This window comes from Lycorma delicatula, chromosome 2, assembly GCF_047948215.1.
Source record: "Lycorma delicatula isolate Av1 chromosome 2, ASM4794821v1, whole genome shotgun sequence".
NCBI lineage: Eukaryota > Metazoa > Arthropoda > Insecta > Hemiptera > Fulgoridae > Lycorma > Lycorma delicatula.
In genome coordinates, this window is record NC_134456.1 from 198,268,738 (window position 1) to 198,290,043 (window position 21,306).

Genomic DNA, 21,306 nt, shown 5'->3' on the forward strand with positions numbered 1-21,306 from the left:
AATACAAAAAAAATAAGCGGTAAATATGTAATAATTATATTTTGCTGCTAGGATGCAGCTGCTAGACTTTTTTAAAGTTTTATTTTGATTTTTTTCCCGTCTCAAAAACGTTTTTGAAATTCTGAGTGGGACTTATTCATTTTCTTTTGTAACATACGTTTTTAATAGGTATTATAGAATTAGCAGATTTTATACAAAGGCGTTTCTTGTGGTGTAGATGCTATTTAAAACATTTTGTCGGTGTCATCCAACTTGCTAAAAACAAACGAATTTATTTTAACGAATCTTGAAGAAGACCTTGTAGAATCTCAACCAAATATCACCGCTAGGCTTTATCGTATTTTAAAAATTCTCTCTATTCTCTTGAAAAAAAGCTTTCTTCATGTTTCCTAAGAAAAGCCTTTTTTTTAGATTTAATCTTAAATAAAAAGTTTATTAAATAATAAACTTTGTGTTAAGTCGTACATCACCTTTTATATCTATATGCTACTTATGTATGTTATTTTTACATGATAATTTTTATTATAAAATTTCTTCTTAAATGAACGATTTGAAGAAGCCAAATAATTATAAATTGGGGGTTCTAGTAGGAATTTTGTAGCATCGTACTCCGCGAATTCAGATGTGATTATATATCGAGATAATTTCATCGTTTATTTATTTGAAGGTCGGTCGAAGGACTTACATCTCCGATATTCCTTTACATTACTGATACCTGATACGTTATTGCCGTGGAATAATAGCCGTTAAAGGTACTTGCCATGAAGTAGTTCATTGTTGGGTGCGTCTGGAGTATGCAAGGTAAACGCATAGTTTGCTCTTGTGTCATGTGATTGTGTCATATGATGGTTTTTTTTTTTGGCTTCCCCGAGCGTATTCAAACTAACACCCGAGGTACGCTATGATATGACCAAATAGACAAATTATTTAATTTCTTTAAACGTGTTATTTGAACTTGAAATCTATTTTTTTCTTGAATTGTTTCATGATATTTATTTAAGAGTTTGTATTTTTCGTATTAATATCGAAATTAAATTAAAGTTTGATTTTCGTAAATAAAAGTACATTTTTGAAATGAGAGTTTGTATCCAGATAACTCTGTATATAATACCTTTCTCGATAAGGAATTTACTCTTATTACGAATTTCAGGTGACCTAGATCATTATATTATCCAAATTATGACTAAAACAGCTAAAAAAAACATAATTCATTTTTATAATCACGGAAGATATCCTCAAACAATATATGAAATTAGGCCACAATATAATCTTGTATACTGTTTTTTTTGTGGATAATTTGTATAGTGTTCAGTGTTATAATCGTTTAAGATAATTAGAAATTCGAATTCGGTTTTGAGTATGCACATTCAGTTTTCTTATCAGGTATTACGCATTCGTTTATATCTTGATCTGGTTTGAAATATGTTAGTTTATTCGATAATGTGTAAGATTATTTAATGTAATGTCTCATTATTCGGTAATTTCAAATCCTGCATGAAGCTTCTTAAAAACTGGTCAAAAATTTATTCCACAATCACTTTTCTGCTTGTTCAATTTTATTTAATTACTGAAAAATAAATCAAAATACTGAAAAAAAATACTACATCCGTTTTTTTGAATGCTTTTCATCGTGACACAACTTTATGCCCGTAACCATACACGAAAGAAATTCTTAAAGTATATTGTAATTAACTATCTAGTAACTTTTTCTTTTCTTTTTCCTGTTCAGCCTCCGGGAATTACCGTTCAGGTATTAATTTCAGAGGATGAATGAGGATATGTTTAAGTGTAAATGAAGTGTAATCTTGTACAGTCTAAGGTTCGACCATTCCTAAGATGTTAATTGAAACCCAACCACCAAAAAACACCGGTATCCACGATCTAGTATTCAAATCCTTGTAAAATAACTGGCTTTACTAGGACTTGAACGCTGGAACTCTCGACTACCAAATCAGCTGATTTGGGAAGACGCGTTCACCACTAGACCAACCCGATGGGTTAACTAACTGGTAACTAATTTTTACCCCTTTTCCTCGCCCAGACTGGGCGTTTTTTGATCAGTTGAATAGAAGGTTGTCGGCAGTTTTTTTATTAATAAATATTTCAATCAGTTTTTTTAATTTAATTTTTTTTTTTTTTTTTTTTTTTTTTTTTTTTTTTTTTTTTTTTTTTTTTTAATAAGCTGAATTAGAAACTGTTCATCAATTTAAAGTACACTGTAAAATTTAAATGAAGTGATATTTGAAAAAAAAATCGTTTATAATTATGAAAAAGAAAAAGTACTGCAACGATCACGTAATAGCAAGTATTTATTATATGGCTGCTAAAAAAAGTGTCGACTTATAATTTTCGTTATAGATTACTACATATCGTCTATATTGAGGCGAAATATTTAATCCAATTTTATTTATAAACATCAATTTTCTTTGACGTAATTAATTTTTTTTTTCATTATTATATGCGTTCTCTTATTCAGTTCATTAAAACTGATGTACCGGAATTTTTTCTAATTTTTGAAAAATAATTGCTATAGTTATTACTTGAAATTTGGCTAATAAGTAGAAAGAATACTGTTGATCGAAAGCGCCAAAATTGAACGGAGACAATAGAACATTATTATTTATTAGCTAGTTATTGCGGCCATTTTAAAATTAATTTCTGAGCTTATAAAACAGACGTAAACTTAAATTAAATTAAAAAAAAAAAAACAATTAAAAAGGGAAGTTTTATTTTGTTTTATTAATTTATTTTTAAGAGAAATTTTATTAATGAAATAAAATTGTATAATTTGACAGGAAAATGTGAGGTGAATAAATAATGCAATTCTCGATATTTTTACTGTTTTTATGAAGCGAGCTTTAAACTAAACCGCAAAACAGCGCCAGTAGTATAAACTAATTACTTATTTGCGTTATTAAATTTTGTTTTTCTCTTTATGCTTTTCTTTTCTTGAAAACAATCTAAGCTTGTAAATATTGTGATGGATTATTAGATTATTTTTGTACTAAATAACTAGTCTTAAGGGATTATTACCAGTGAGCTGCTGTTGACACCTTTCTCGATCGACTACGCAGTTTTCTTCGTATTAATTAATTTCATTTTTTTATTGGTTTACGCTAAATTCGTTATATCCTCTTTGTTATTACGGTTTTATTTATTACTTATTTTATTACATCAGTACATCACGCTTAATATAGTCGTGTAACATGTTCATATCGATCGTAATTTGCGATGTCATTTTATTGACTGTCAGTAAGTATATAGAGAGAGAGATTTACATCTGTATGCGAAGAAATTTCCTTGTAATCATTAAAATTCTAATCATATATATATATATATATATTTTTTTTTTTATGTGTAATTATATATTTAGGCAGTTTTCTTTTTTAGATAATCTTAATTATTTATCATCTCTATTCGCATGTTTTTATAACTTTTCTCCTTTTACATAGCTTGCTCGATTGTGGTTGGTAACATAACTTTTCAATTACCGATAATTATCGTAAACTATTATAACCTATTGAAACATAGATCGTGTAAAACAGTACAATTAGAAAATGTTCACAAATTATTCGGAAAAAAGTATTAATCGGTTTCTTTACCGAGTCCATTTATAAATAAATGGCTTCGTCTTCAAAAAAAAAAATTGTTAGTCTATTTGTAAGACGGTAATTTACCCATCTATTCTAGCATAGGCTGTACGATTATCAATATTTAATTGTTAGTACAATTATTGAAACGTTTGGTTATAGACGGTTAATTAAAATTTAAAACCTCCGGGTTGGTCTAGTGGTGACTCCCTTTAAAGCCCAACAAGGCTAGGATCGGTGGGTGGTTGGGGGGTGGGGGGAGTGGCGACCGAAACGTCACTAGGCGGGTGTCTTCCCCTATAGGGTTGGGATGGTCTAGTGGTGAGCCGATTGGCTGCTTCCCGACGAATCCGGGTTCGGATGGCTGGTCTCCCCAATCGGTACGTTACGACTCAAAAATACCTGCGTGTTATCCGTGATGAGAATTTTCGGTTTAAGGAACATCTACAGAATGTAGAAAAAAAGACCGCTGATGCTTTTTATGGAATCCGTAGGGTCATTCATTCCGATTGGGGGTTAAATTACCGTACCATGCGTATTCTTTACAAAGGTGTCAGCGAAGGTGTTTGCTGCGGGCCCAGCGACTCCTCTTGCTGACTGTTAGCCTATAATAGCCAGCAAGAAGACTGGTTACGTCTGGTTACAGAACAGTCTCGCGGGAGGCAATCTGTGTTATAGCCGGAGTCAAACCAATAGATATCTTGGCTAATGAGCGTAAGGATCACTACATTTCCAAGGTAAATAAACTATTGACGTCAGAACGAAAGCAGGAGATTGAAGACTGGGGCCTTGCGTCTTGGCAGGTCAGGTGGAACGAATACCCCACAGGTCGCTACACGCATGGTATATTTCCTATAGTGTCCAATTTAGATGTGATTAGATGGGTCTCCCCCAATCGGTTATCACACACTTTCTCTCCGGGCATAGTGCCTTTCGGGCGAGTTTGGATAGGTTTCGTTTGGTCGATTCGAGTCAATAGCTGGTTACTACAATGGCTGTATCGAGTCAATGGTTACGGAACTGATACAGTGGACCACGTCCTCTACTTCTGTCGCCGATACGAGCTCGAACGTTCACGAGCTGTTAGGGAACTTGAGAGAATACATTCCTTTCTGGATCTCCGTATCAACTGGAGGATCCGCGAGGAATGGGTTTTAGTGGCTGGTTTTCTTCGCGCCCTTGCTGTGTGTAGGTCTACAGAGAGAGTTTAATCGAGGTACTCGATCGTGGTATGATCCCGGATGACTAGGGTTCCGACTTAAGCATTGGTTTGGTTGGAAGTAGGCGCATTGGTATCGTACCACGGTTATATTGGTATTGTTTGTGATTCGATTTGGAGCTCCCGCTGATGAGGGTGGTTGCGCTGCCGGGGTATGGTACCCGTGCGGCCGGGGGTGTGGCTTCCCTCCACCGGTGGCGATCCTGATCGTGACTTGGTAATGCCCCGCGAGACACCATGATGGGACCGGGTGGTGGTGCGGGGTTTGTCCCCGGCTCCTGCGCGGACCGGAATGAGGTTGCGTTCCCCTTGTTAGTGACCTAAATTGGTCGACTTAATTGGGTGTAGGTCTGAATTTCTATGCTGCGTAAAACATAATTTTGATTGGTATGAGTGTAGCACTGATTTAACTTTAAACTCGTTCGTTCTCTGAGGCATTCACAGTCACGAACGGTGTTGTGAAATCTTTACTAGGCACGGGGTCGCGGTTTCGGTCAGTTAGTTTGAGGGAATCATGCTAGGTTAGATGTGAAGATATCCGTTTGAGGCATACGTGAAGGCGAAATTTGATTTGTATTTTACTGATGCAAATGTCTGCCGAGGCAATTAAACATCAATGGCATCCCGACCGAGACCTGGCTAATGACGGTGAGATGTAATCAGTTAGAGGGTCTAAATACGACCTCCGGTAAAGCCCCTCAGGGCTTGGAACGGAGAGGGTGGTGTGGCGACCGGTAACGTCACAAGGTGGGTGTCTTCCCCCTACGGAGTTGGGATGGTCTAGTGGTGAACGCATCTACGCAAATCAGCTGATTTCGAAATCGAGAGTACCAAAGTTCAAATCCTAGTAAAGGCTGTTATGTTTATTCGGATTAGAATACCAGATCGTGGATACCGGTATTCTTTGGTGGTTGAGTTTCGATTAACCATACAGTTCAGAAATGGTCGACCTGAGACTGTACAAGACTGCACTTCACTTACACTCATACATATCATCCTCTGAAGTAATACCTGACGGTGATTCCCGGAGGCTAAACAGGAAAAAAAATTGACATTTAAATGTACGTGTAAATATAGGTAAATGTTTAATTAATATTTTGAGGCGGATCTGTTTTTATTTTTGATTATAAATTAACCCGATAATTTAAAACTCATTCTGCGTTGCACTTAAGAATTTTTCGGGTGCACTTGTTAAAATATAACTAACTATCGGTGTTATGGAAATAGGACTTCTTGTGTTGTAATAAAATTCTGTTCAGTCTTTAAAATTAAGCTTTTTCTTGTTTCGTTCTTGCTAAAAAAAGTACTTGGAATGAAATTTACTGCGTACTAGATTTTTCAACATATGTGTAGGGTTTTTTTTTAATAAAAACTGTATTTTTATCTACATGCTTATCGTTTTTTCCATATAACATTTTATAAATTATTGATTATCAAATAGAAGTTTCGGGAACGAGTGAATATAACATTTAATTATCATTGAATGAAAAAGTGTAGCTTATTCATTAATTATAATGTTGAATATGCATTTATTACGCCATCGCAGCTCTTCACCGGAAATAATATTCATGGAATTAATATATGGATGGCTTTTTCTTCGTCGATTTGTTAACGTGAGCCGGCCGTTGTCAGGTGTGGCGACGGCATCCCTCCCCCTCGATATATAGCCTGCACCTTGGAGTTTTTGTCCCCCGCCTGCGCATTTCGCCTTCAACCTGTCATTTCCATAAGAAGGAATAACGATGAGTTTTTAGTTCGGCCTACGCTGTAGCGTTTAGTTAACACGAGTGCAGTCCGATATTACATATAATTTATTCAATAAAGAGGGGGATTATGACGCATTATTGTCAATAGGTATACTATATACAACTAGCCCCCCACTTTTTTTTCCCTCCTGACGGCTCGTGATTTGTAGTAGTAATAGTATTATAGTGGGAGTAGGAGTTATCGTGGTCGACACGTACGCTAATATTATCGTCAGTAATCTCTCCGGTATTCTTTCGGTTAACACGTTAATTCAGTCAGTAGGTTGTCTGGCGTGTTATGTCGATTTGCTGAACTAGTTAATGTGAAATTTGTATGTTATTTAATCGATTATGTTACTTTTGCTATTTACTGCTGCTAGGTAGTGTTCTTGCGTTTGTTTGTATTTTTGTTCGTAAATTACAAGTAATTGGTCAGCACCTGTTTGTATTATTACAGTAATATTTATTTTTTTTTAAATACTATACTTTTTGTTGAAGTAATTTATTTTTATAGTAACTATTTCTTTGGATATTATGTTTTTAATGTTATTATGTTTACTCTTTTTATAAGGAAACGTTTTTTGGAAAAAGTTCTATATGATTTTATTTATTTTACGATTAATCAATAAATTTCAGTTGCTTTTTGACGAAATTTGTAGAACGTTGAATATTCATACTGATTTGAAATTTTATAAAATTAGCATATCTTTGCATAGAATTTAATATATGGCTAAGATACATAAAACTTTTAAGGACTAATTTGTTAAAAAGATTTTCTCTCGCATTAAAATAACAATAATAATATTGTAAAAACAAAATACTACTATTGTCTCTTATTTATGATAATTTTTTGAGTCACTGAAAATGATCAAAATGTTTACTCTGTTGTTCATAGTCTATTAATAATCGATTAATAAATGTAACTACCGAATTTATTCCCGATTTGTGTAATAATTACGAAGGATGTTAATTTATTATATGACTATGTACTCAGTATTAGCAAATAAGTGCACCGTATTTGTTTGCGTATTGTTCACATTTTTAATATTGCAGGTCTGTCTACCTTTGCCGCTTTAATCTTTTTGTAGATTTTATAATGTAGCTTGATTTTATATATATATTCACAAAAAAATATTTTTTACAATTTATTGGTGTCCATGTGGGTCGTAGGGTGATCTTTAAATGTCTTAAGGGCATTTTCGGATATATTAATTAATGGATATTAAGGACATAAATAAAATTCAAATTTGAATTAAAATTGTGAAATTTATTATACTTTTTCGACAGAAACATCCATTCGGATTTTTGTTGTTATTTCGTAACATTTTATGTCCGTATATGTTGACGTTTACATATTAACATTACATATTAGGAATTGTTTGACGTTGTATCATAAATTTTGTTTGGTTGTGTAGAACATTGATTCTATTTTGATTCTGATTCTTTAAAAATCATATAATGGGATGAAGTTTGTTAAGAAGGTGCTATGTTTCGGAAGAATAAACATTGTTAATTGTACTCGGATGAAATTATTTTGTTGACTGGTTTGATGATGCTATTCTTTTTGCGCAAATCTATTAACCTAAACTTATTTATTATGTTTTACTTCGATTATTTCTTTTAATATTCCATTCTTTGTCTTTCTATACAATTTTTACCTTCTACACGATCTCCTGTCACCAAGTTAAACCTAATGTCTTAAAACATTGCCCACCGATGTAGTTAGTTTCTTTACAAGATTCTGCCACAAATTTCTCCTGTTCGTTTTAAGATCTCTTCATTTCGATTTTTATTGATCCACCTAATTTTCAACATTACCTGTATCACCAGATTTCAAGGCCTCTATTTCCTTTTGTCCATGTTTCACTACCGTAAAGCGGTATAATTCGCCCAAATATTTTGAAGAGTTTGTAGTTTCTAGATCTATAATTTATATTAGCAGATCTCTGTTTTTGCATGAAAATTCTCCTTGAATGTGCTTATCTGCTGTTAGTTCGTAATCTATATATTTAATTCATTCGTTGTAATTAAATTAACTAAATAGTAAATTTATACACCTTCTAGTATTTTGTATTCAACTATCTTATTATTTAATTCCTCATTATCAGCCTTTCTATCACATTTCATTACGTTCTTTTTACTCTTTTTAATTTAGAAACTGGTTTTATTACTTTTCTCTAAATAAGATTATCAGGATGTTTAGTATCATAGGGCTGAAAGTATTTTTTATATAGTAATATTTTGTTCGAATAGCCTAAAATTTAAATTTGTCTGAAGGGTTGTCATTTTCAAGATATATACAGATCCCGAGAGAAGTTTAGCGACATCATAGCCATCATTTTTAATTTTAGGTTAAAGAATTCTTAATTCTCTCTGACAAGAGTATATAATAATTAATACAGTAATTCTGTATTAAGTTCTGATATGTCGTATTTTGTTGCCTAAATTTATCATTGCGTTTCTTTTTAATTAAATTAATGTTAATAATTGAAGGCAATTAATTAAAGTATTTAATTTTATTTTTAATTTATTGTTGTGAAAAGTAACAGGCACGAATGAAAAATATAGCGTTAATGAATTGTAATTACAGTTCACTGGAAGAAATGTGTTCTCAATTTAATGTTTACCGTACTTTCACTTCGAATTTCTTCATTTATTTTATTTTTTAGGTGTTTAGTATGATAGGCGTATTGGCATTAAAATTTTATTTAATACGGGTAAGGGTATTTTAGAATATTATCAATGTGTACGGTTTAAAATGAGTAATAGACTTTACTTCACTGTTATATATTTACAACATTCCTTTTTTAGATATTTGAATTTCTTCATCTCACATCAATAACAATTTTTCTATACAGTTTATGTTAATATAAATATATATATTTTTAAATATCTGTGCTTCTGTATGGTAGACGTTTAGTTATCAGCTAAATATATGTATCGCTTCGATCGTTTTTTTCCAACTGATTTCATTAAATAAATTCATAAAAAATGGTAAAACCTTTGTAGGCTTTTGATTTAAAATTTTAACTAGAGTATTTATAAAGCTATTATTCATGTTTTAATTTTTAACGGACTATTTTTATATCTGATCAAATCGTGTATGAATATTAACTTCACTTTGATTATTTTATTCGCTCTTAATGTATATAGGCACAAGTAGTGCGTTATTATTTTCATTATGATTAATAAGGTAGTTATTTTGTTTTTAGGCCACTCCTACACTAGCATATATAATGCAGGAAGTCTACATTCACACTGTTAGATTTATGCACAAATGTGGGTGAATACAAGTGGCGTTGGAGTATTTGTTCGTTCTCTTTAGCTTAATAAAAGTAGAAATCCGGTGCATATGTCATGAACATTATAATACTAATTGCTTCTTGATTAAAATTCTGATTGATCAGCTCCCACGCGTAACGTTACGTGCGATTGACCTTTCTTTTACGTAGGGAGCCTATGGAAAAACTTGGCTCGGTCTTACTTCCAGTATATAATTTATTTTCGTTGTTCTTCGTATTCTAAGAACGGTTAATAATTGTAACTGCGTGCTATTTTACGCAAGAATGTTAAGATGTAAGAAATTACTGAGAGTTTTTCTGCCTGATTTATCTCATTTACTACATGTATTTCATTTAGGCATTACCATGATCGAGTAGTAATGCAGACGTAGAAAAGTCACAATTACGCTAGTAACAACACGTCAGCTGTTGTATATTATTATAAAGGATTACGAGCAAAAGGCTCTTCCTTGCCGATAACCACCTTATCCCCGGATTGGGCTTTTTATACAACCGTTAGATAAGATATAAGTGTTCCAGGACATGTCTGTTGGATAGCCACCTTCATCGATCCGTACAAATACTTAGGACACAGTAACTCAATAAGGTTCCTATTTGGATACTCATGTACGTCAAACAAAACCCCACAGAAAAATATCAGGCAGTAATTGATTAAGGATAAGGAAAGGAACAGTGATAAAATCTTTTCATAGAGGAATCGAGAAACGAAACAAACACCTCTAAATATGAGAGAATGCACATCTCTTCTCGCTGTTCCTTGGAGATCGGAGTACCTTCTAACTTAAGATGAGAGTGAATACTGAACTGTGAGTTTCACTCTTCCTTAAGAAATATCCTCGCACAGCCCCAAAATTGTGTAGCAGATATCGAGTTAAAATACAACTCTATTTCAGTTAACGGGATACAAATTGAATGACACCTTGTGAATAACAGCCTGGGTAGTTTCTGAAACATCTCTCAAGATGTTTAAACTACTTTCTTTTCTTATTTAACCTTCGGGAATTACCGTTCAGATATTACTTCAGAGGATGAATGAGAATATGTATCAGTGTAAATGAAGTGTATTTTTGTACAGTCTCAGTTCGACCATTTCTGAGATGTGTGGTTAATTGAAACCCAACCACCAAAGAACACCGGTATCCACGATCTAGTATTCAAGATGTTTAGACTGGACTCGTACTATAATAATCCCATTAGAAGGAGAATTGTTTTAATATAAAAATTATTTTTATTCTTCGTCGTATAAAACAATTTTCCCCCTAAAAATGTCCTACGTATTTTTTATTGTACTGATTTATTAGTGTTCAGAAACCCATTATCATTCTTGCGACAGCCGCACACATCTTGCGATAAAATATTTATCCTCATTTTGTGGCTAGTAGAAGGCTAAGCAAGCGTCTTTTTTTTGGAGTGGATTCGGAATGATAAAGTTTGTTTTAGGTATAAAGTAAGATACGAATGATAAACAGTTCTTCACGCTGAATACAGAGTAGGAAGGTAATTAATTATATTAACGTATCATATTTACTATTCAGTTATAAAAAAATTTCATCACATTACTATTACTATTATAATTGCTTCTCCTGGAGCATGTACAGTACAGGTGAAGAGCTTACCGTATTACGAAACTTATAACAAGGCCGATATTGCACACTTTTAAACGAGTGTAAATACTCAAGATATTTATGTCATGTCGCGTCTACTATGTAATGTCCTTTACATATCGTTCCATAAAGTTATTATTTTAAGCGATGCGGTTTATCACGTGTATTTTTATCTCGTATTTGTGAATTTTATACATAAAACTATCGATGTATCAAAATCTAAATGAACGTTGACATTCTTGATTTCATCCGAACTTTATCTTATTACAGCACGATGAGACCCATCTTGTAACAATTATAACCATCCGACTGTTATTATATTGTCTCCTGCTTGTATTTTTTTTCTTTATTAATGGAGGGAGCGGCTTTTTTAGCAAACAGTGCTCTTCTTCTGCGTCATATGTACGGAGACGTAGCCATTATGATGTAAAATTATATTTCTGGCGATTGCTGAAGCAGAAATATTTCATGAAGTACGAAGTAGGATTTGTCGCTTTTTCGTGATGAGTATGTAAGTGCCATTTCGGAACCTTTGTTTAACAGAAAGCGAAATCGTTTCGCTACTGAGGGAAAATGTTTTACGTTGTTGATGTTTGTCCCTGAAAGAAATTTTCCCCGTTTTTTTATCCTTGCGAATTTGGAAATTATATAATTAAAAAAATATATATATATGATAATTGATTGTTTGGAAATTATTTTATATTGAAAATAAGTTGAAGTATTCCTTATTTTCTATACTTTTCTTGTTCACCCTCTAATAAATGTTTTTTAAATAACATTTTATTAACTTCGTACATTGTTTTGCAAGTATCAACCTCCTTTTTTTGTTGGATTGAAAGCGTACGTTTTGAACTGCTCTTAAATAACCTTTGGCCGTTACGTTTTTTACCCGGCATAATTGGATGAATATGAAATTATTATTAAGATCGGTTGTCCGTAACAATTTAACTCAAAATATTTTGATCGGTTTACACCTTCTTCTCGACCTTTTTATTAAAAATTATTAAAATAATTTTAATAAAATTGTTATTCACTAAGAAAGTTTAAATAACTCTTTTCCGGCTTTTTTTTAACTTTATTTCTGTATCGTTATTTTTTTTTTTCATTAGTATTATTTTTGATAAATTCAAGTATGATTTTCATTCATTTCCTATGTAAGGTATAACTAATATTATTAAATATATAATAATTTAGTACCGATATTTATAATCTTTAATCATGCCGTTCTGATAATGTCGAAAAGTTGTGTAGGTGTTAAAATTACTTTTTATTTTATGTCAAGGTATGTACAGAATATGCGGTGTTCGTGAATATAAATTACATAACACTATAAAGCGTTTTTTCTTGCAATAAAATCAGCAGACTGGTTTGATGCTGTACTTCATCCCTTTCTGTTCTGTTCTAATTTTTTATTCTCAACATATTTACTACACTATATCCTCAACTATCTGTTTCATATATTACAATTTATGCCTTCTCTAGTTACCGTTCTTGTGTTAACTTTCTACTTATCCATCTATTACCAAATTAATCAAACCCGGACGCCATGCAAAGCCCATTAACCTAATTCGTCTATATAAGATTCCGGATTCTTTATCGTTTAAAGTTACGTGCTTAAAACTAAGTAAATTTCGTAGAGACATGCTAAGAGTATTTGTGTCATTTTAATTAATAATTCGGTAACCTAGCTCGTTTAATCGAAACTACGGTCGATCGCGGTTAGGCTGTTCCAAATACATGTTAAACATTTATTATCAATTGTGACATCCTACGAAACGTGTAGAGTTGTGATTGTCAAAGCTTTGTTAATCTGTAATATCTGTGGTTTTTGTGTGGGATGAAATAGCTCTATTAGTTTACTTAAGGGAACATTATACATCATTAGTTATACAGTAAATTCTCTCAGGCTGTGGTAGCTCATAACAAACATCCTTCCGTCGTTGATCCTGGAAATGACTCATAGTCTAGTCGTCGTCACATCCGTTTTTAATGCAATAACCTTTGAATTGAGTACTTCATCTGACTACTAATTCCTTCCGGTGAATTGAAGTATTTTCAACCCGGTTTAATTTCGTGAATTCTTTTTTTTCTATTAGAATTATTTTGTCTGAATTTCAGCTAAAATTAACTAGTCGGTAGCTGAGCTGTTTTTCGAATTTATTCGAACAGAACATTTTCGTATTGTTCTATATAAACGTTTTTTGTTATGCTTCCGTTGCCATTTTTAATAAATTACCGACCCATCTAAAAGATTTTCCCTCAAATTCAATTAAATTAAAAGATTTTGTTTACAGAAACAATATTACTGTCGATGAAAATTGTCCAATTTTTCAAATATTCCATCAATGTGGTACGTAAATTTATACTTAAGTAATTTCCATTAACGCCTTCTCAAATCTGAATTATTTTGTAGTTGTTTTATTTATTAATATTTTCAAATCTTTAATTTGCTATTATTTCATGTATTTACATTTTTTAAATTATTAATTTGCATTTAATCAGTACGGTGTGTTGTTATTATATGATTAATTATATATTATATGATGCTGCTCTGATCAAGAGTTTACCACTTTCAATCAACCATTCGTATGGATGACAGTTCCTTCTTTTATCCTTGGAGTAACATTCTGATGATCTACCCGTGAATAATTGTCCGTTCCTGACGCAATGTATATTATGTATTGTTTCTTTTTGCTCTAAATAATTCAGCAAGTCTTTAAGTGTAATTATTCCAGTTTATTTAATGTAGAAATTTTTTTTATGAATATACGCATGCTATCATTATGCGATAATCGTCTTCAAGTTTTATTTTAAAGTGGTCCGAAGGTTTTAGATTAAGGTCGGAAATCGTGCTGCGGATAACTGATTTATTAATTAAGATTCTTTTGATATTAATATTATGTTAATTGAACCGATTTCCTTATCTGATGTTAATAGGAATTTTTTTTGTACTAAAAAAATTAAATAACCTTTATCAATGATATGTGTTTAACACACGTGTTTTTACAGCAGTATCAAATTAAATAAGTTTCGTTAAACATTTTATTTAACCTCGTAAAATAAAATTTAACCTCGCTTTAAAGCTGGTTTTTATTTTTGTTTTTAAGTTACTTGAACTTTTTGATGAAAGTATTTTTTTTCCGAGCTAAAAACTAACGTCCCCACATATTTTCACATAAATATCTTATACTTTTTTTTATTCTCTTTATTTGTATAAGGATTATAGTGTTTGAAGTGTCTCGAGAAAGCAAATAACGATTTACTTAAACCGCTCGAAATCCTTGCGTTAGAAGGCAGAAACTTTGTTGGCATCCTCAAACAGTATACGAGGGTATTTTCACTGATAATGTAAACCCTTTTTTCGTTTTTCACAGTAACTCGGTGGCGTTTTCTTTCGATGAAATTTTTCTTTTTTTCATTTAATGTTTGTATTACAGAATTATTTCGCGTGTTCATTCATCGAACATAAATAATTAATTTTTTATGAATACTTGTTTCTTAAATTCCTCAATTTCAGAGACTCACGCTCAATCGTATTTCATGGAAATACGAGTTGACTGTGGTAGATGAAAATATGACAACTGTTTCCCGTTGTCTACCGTACCGGGTACGTTGGGAATTTAGTTTAGGATTTAGCTGTTCATCTACTTAATCAATTTATCCGAGCTACCGTAGTGGTATGAATATAAATAATTATTAATTTTTTCGTAATAATGAATGATGCGGAACAGCGTGATGTTGATGAATGAAGGAAGCGAAAAGAATATCACGTAAACGTGCAAGGACGAAATTCTTTTCAGTTTTTTCTTTTATCAGGATAATTTTCATCATGATTTCTTTAAAATCCTTTATTTCTAAAAAATAAAATTTTTTTTACAAAAATAAATTGCTATACGCAAAATATTTTAATTTATAGTAGAAACGTTTTTCATAGATTTATTGTAAACCTACATATATACTAAAGTTATTTGGCACAAAGCGTTGATGTAATGACCTTGAAATCGTATTGTCCTGCCAGTCAACAACAAAAATTAATGGGTGACGTGACGAGTGACAAGTAACTATTGTGAAGACTCACCGTGATAGTTAATGAAGATAAAAGAAAACGTGATATACATTTCAATGTTAAGTAAATTAATGTATATTAATAGTGCAAATAAATTGAATACAGTATTGCTGCTGCTGATTCTTGTAGAATTTATGCAGTTAATTAAGTTATAAAAAATTTATTTAACTATTGCTTTTTTTTATAGTAGCGATCCATATATAAATACATTTTTTCTATAAAAAAAAAACAAAAAAAAAACAGTATACTTTTTGTTTTAAAGATAAAAATACAGGTTTAATTACTGTATTTTTTTTTAACAAAAAACAGTCTACAGACTGTTTTTTGTTTTCGTTTAAAAACTCTACTCACCTCTAAATTTGCTTAACTTTGAAGATTTGAGGTCCAACCGCATCAGAATCAATTGTCAGTGATGTGGCAAGGCTAGTTATTAATTTTGTACTTATACTATTATTTTTTGAGCTGTAATAAGTTGATTTTAGTTTCTGTACAGTCTTTTTGAAATTTATAAACTAATAGATTTATTTTACACTATAAAAATAGATTCCTGTGCACTCTATTGTATACCCTAAAAATGTACAAAAAGATATTGAAGTTTTTTTTCATAATGTTGAAAAAAATTCTAAAAATTATTCTTTAAAAATATTTTACAAACAAACGCTTTTATTCCAGTTGTATTATTAAAATCAATCGTTGCTCACCCTATAAGAATAGAAAGTGGCAGCAACTCACATCGATGATTAATCAACAATTGTTATGTAGTGCAAGGGTTGGTGAGACAATTATCTGGTTTTCAACAACTGTCATAAATTTTCTTAATTATTTAATCAAATGAACTGGATCATGTTTAATTTTCTAATGCAAAAGAAATTTTATCTTTTTAACTTTTCTCTTTTTTCAGTGGACAATTTCCTGTTTTTGTTTTAAGAAGAATTAATTTCCAGTTCAATTTTTTTAATAACATTAACAGAATTATAAAAAATGAATAATATAATTTTTTTAATATTGATAAACTTTTTTCTGAAGAAGAGAGTAACATTTGGTTGCTAAAAATCAACTTATCATCTTAACAAATTGATCAGTCTGTTGATATGGTCGATTTGATTGCCTGTTCTTATACATTGTGCTGTGAGAAAGGTCAGTACTGGTAGTAGCATTGTGAAGTGCTGTGATGCAATTGCACTTAAGCTTAATGTACCAAAATGGAGCCCTCTACAGGTAACACCCCTATCAAATAACACCATGCACTGGCTCTGTGGTCCTAGTATTCTTAGTGTGGAAAATCTGCGTCAGACTTATGCTTACAGAACTAATATTTGGGGAAAAAATCAATGATAAAGAAAAGGGACAAGTGATAAGAAAGAATCTATTAATCAAGTTAGTTTTTGTAGCCTTCTCTTACTCTTGACCCTTGAAAGAAGTTTCTGAGAAAAGTTGTTTGATTTTTTTGAATTTTAAGCCAAGCCATATTATGATTCAATTTGATTTAAAGTTTCAAACTAGAGGGTTGAGTGTTTTCCCTTGTTACCTTCCTTAATGTGATCTATATCACCTTTCCTTAGAGCTTGGCTGTCACAAATCTATCTTCAACACGTATATTTTTTCTAATTTCTACTCATATAGAGTTCTAAAACTTTTACTGTTTCCAAAATCAGGAAGTTTCTACTCGGTTTTTGTGCATTCTAGTTAAATGTTCTTAAATTGAATCGATTGTAATTTATATTTTTTATTGGAAAATTTTGAAAATATTTACTTAACTTGAAATTGAAAATAAAACTAATTCAAGACAAATTATAATAAAATTAAAAAAAAAAAAGAATTTTATTTTGGGTATAAAGCATGCTTTATGAATAATGTGTTATTTATTTTTCTCACAAATAGTATTTGTTTTTACACTACTGATGAAAATATATTCAAAAATATTAATGTTTGTACATCACTCTGTGCTACAAAGCAAAACGGTTATCTCCTTTGTTTTTGAAATTGGTGTTCTCTTTTACTTTTTCGATATGTTTGGGTTTCCTGTAATTGTTTATTTTGTTAATTTTTATTATTTTACTAAAAGGTGCTGACTATTTATTTTCTATAGTTGTTATTTTAAATATGAATGTTTTAATTTATTAAAGGAGACGTTTTGATTTTTTGTTTTCAATAGATAGTACGGTCAAAGTGGTGTCAGTTTAGATATTAACCTGTATTGTGTTCTCATTTTGACGACTAACTGTATAAAAAGTAAATGACGTTATTCATAAACACTATTTGGTGTATTTAAGTATAACCACTTGATAGCAGTGCAAATATTGTTTCAAATACAATAAATTGACTGATTATAAATGGTGTTATATTAAAAATATATTTGATCGTGTGTGTTGTTTGTATGAGTGTGAGAAATGCGTCAAGATAAAATAACAAACAGGTTAGAGAGCACCGCCTCTTTTGTATTACCTGCTGCTAAAATTATAATTGGTACTGCACTGAGGGAACTTCGCAGGGCACTGCTTGTTACACAGTAAGATTTTTTTTGGTATTGTTTAGTAATTATGTAGTACTTTTAAGATTTTTCTGTTACACTTAGAAATATTTTATAATTTTTGTATAATAAAATTTATTTTTCTATGGAACATATGTAAAAGGTTTTTGTATTACGGTATTCGTACTTCAAAATTTTTATTTTTATAAGCAGTTAGTTTTTTCTTGTTGATCTGATTCCCTGTAACTTATTACTGAATAAATTGGTTGGCTGGATATCAGTCTCATTTTTCAAGTTACATTGAAAAATAAATGTATTTAAATCTGTAATTATGTTTTGTGTAATTAACTGAAATTGTTTTAGATTCTAAAGAGTACTTAATATTTATGAATTTACAATGTTAATTTATTTCTAAGACATATCAGTAAAACATTTTACTATTGACGTCACCATTAGTCTGATTTTTTCATCATTTAATGACTTATGACAATGTTTTCTGAAAGAATCATTTTTTGATAAAAAATGAAGTAAATTTTCTTTTATTTTTTTAATTTGTAAGGAATACATACATTTTGTTGTTCTGCTGTTATACTTATAAGTAAAGAATTTATGAAAATAGTCTCTTTTCATTTTTTGTAGCAAATTATGTAAATGTAGATAAGAATTATGATTGAACAATTAATATGCGTAAAATAAAACCATAAAATGTTAATGCAGATTGCTTTTAAATGATTATTGATCCTAATTAAATTTAATTTCATATTTTCTTTTTAATTATGGTCATGAAATTTTCATTTATTAAGATTTTATACCATCTAAATCAGAAGTGTGTGAGTGTGTTTTTATATATATATACTTAGAATACTGGTTTTATTTCTGTGATACAGTGTTTTCTTCGCCTTTTTGTTATTTGTCATAAATTACTAAAGTTTAAAAATAAATTATACAACAAGAATTTACTAAATAGTCCAATTTTTAAAAATTATATTATATTAATTATTGTTTTGAATTATACATCATGTTAAATGTAAATCTCATAACATAATTTCTTCTTTGGTTTTGATTGTAATTTTTAACAAGATTGTAATTTGGTTTCTAATTTTAACCTCTTTTTTTCCTTTTTTTTGTTACAGATGGTTTCATGGTCATATTACTGGTAGAGAGGCTGAAAAGTTAATTTTAGATAAAGGAAAAAACGGCAGCTTTTTGGTCCGGGAATCTCAGAGCAAGCCCGGTGACTATGTTCTGTCTGTTCGAACTGATGATAAAGTTACTCATGTCATGATTAGATATCAGGTTTGTATTATTAAAGAAATAAAAATAATTATAATAATTAAGAATATCTTATGTTATTCATAATATAAGATAAAAATAATTTTATCAATAAAAATTCATATTCGTTGTTCTTATTTGTCTTTTTTTAATGAAGGGTTTTGTATCTGGATTGAATTATAATCATTGTTATTTAATCATACAAAGAAAAAGATCCATCAAAATTATGAATAGCACTGTACTTCCCTTTGGTTAGTTTAGTTCTACATTTGAACATTAGGTTGTTAAAATGTTGGAGCATTAGTTGATTTGTTGTATGTTTAATATTAGCGCTTTTATGATTAATATATTGTCTCAAAAGGTTTTATGGCTTATACATTTATATATATATATGTACATTTTTACCTTACTTTTATAGGAAGGCAAGATATATATTATGATCTTAAATGACCTTATGGCCTGACTGAAAGACTATTTTTTATTTATCTTTTTAAACAAAATATGTGTATTCACTGGAGACTTGACTATTTATACCAATGGGGATTTTAAGAAAAGTTTTATGAACATACAGTTGAATAGTAAAAATGTAAATTTAAGTGTTGGATATTAACATTATTAAAAACATATGGTAAGAAGATTGCAAATAAAGATTGAAAAGATTATGCCGTTAACAAAAGTAACTCTATTTGTCACCATTAAAACAAAACAATGAATTATACCGTTCAAATTGAAATAGTTATTTTCTATGTAAGCATTTTACACAAGCAAACACCAGTATTCATTAAACAACTGTTCATTTGTTTATTTTTTCATCAATCTCAATTCATGTCATTACCTAACAGATAAAAAAGCTACTGTTAGATTACATGGTCTGTGTAACATGTTGATTCATCATTCTAAATAATAAGAGGTAAGCATCCAGTGTGTCTTAAAGAAGATGAAGAAATAGCAGTAGCCCAAGAATGTGATACACTATTATTTTGGAAAAGAAAAATGTTACAATTTGTCAGAACCATCTTTGTCAGTACTGCTCATTGCAGCTGCTTGTATAGGAGTACAAAATTATTCCCTTATGTATGTTCTGAAATATGTTATGTTCTCTCATTATTGTAAACATTTGTATCGTTTACACTATTACTTTATTTTCCACACGTTTGGTCTTTCACTTATGTTATTGTAATAATTGATTTTTTGAGGCAACTTCATTGTAAAGAATAGCCACTTAAAAAAAAGTAACTGTAAAAAACATTCTTGTAAATTTCTTCTTCCCATGATTCTTGGCATAAAAATAAATTATGTTATCATTTACTAAACTTGTCTGCTGGGAAAGTGATCAGAATTATCAGCAATCAGTGGTAACATCAGCCATTGTGTGTGACCTGCAGAATATAGTTAAAGTAATAGAAAGTCTCTTTTTCTTGAATGCCCATGTTATCGGTCGTCATGACTGAGTTAGCAATGCTATCTCTGGCTTAATTAAATTTAGTCTCTTCAAGAAAAATTTTAAAGGATTTTATGACTACAATAAAATAAATAAATAAATAAATTTTTATTTCATTTACTCCCTTTTGATTTTTTGTCACTATTATGTAATCGTATTTTGTAAAGCCTCTTATTAGGTACTGACAGATTAAATTATTAATATTTCCTTTTATGATTCCTACATAAGCTTTTTTTCTGTTAGATAATGAAATGAATTACGATTGATGGAAAGAACTAACAAATGAACAGTTGGTTAATGAATACTTTTATGTGTATGTATATATGTATGTATGTATACACACATTCATATAGGAGAGAGTAATTTAAATTTGAATTGTGTAATAATGATTGTTTTGTTGTCAATGGTGACAAATAGTTACTTTTATTAACAGTACATAATTATCTTTTCAATCTTTATTTGCAATTTTTTATCATATGTTTTAACCAATTAAACTATTACTTAATTTTATAGTAATGTTATTCAATAATATATGCATATCCAGAAAATTTGACATATTCACTGATTGATATAAATTTAGAATGACTGAGGAAAAAA

At 30.4% G+C, this 21,306-nt stretch overlaps 1 protein-coding gene across 5 annotated transcripts in view; it reads left to right on the forward strand.

Moving 5' to 3' along the window:
- csw (protein tyrosine phosphatase non-receptor type corkscrew) overlaps positions 1-21,306 on the forward strand; it is a 149,938-nt gene that overhangs the window by 104,689 nt on the left and 23,943 nt on the right. Inside the window, exons 1-3 of one of the 5 annotated variants that reach the window (XM_075356971.1) lie at positions 6,750-6,886; positions 17,682-18,035; positions 19,130-19,292. In XM_075356971.1, the coding sequence (XP_075213086.1) occupies positions 17,917-18,035; positions 19,130-19,292 (282 nt within the window). In that variant the 5' untranslated portion in view covers positions 6,750-6,886; positions 17,682-17,916. The other 4 variants (XM_075356969.1, XM_075356968.1, XM_075356970.1 and 1 more) reach the window with 4 other exon arrangements.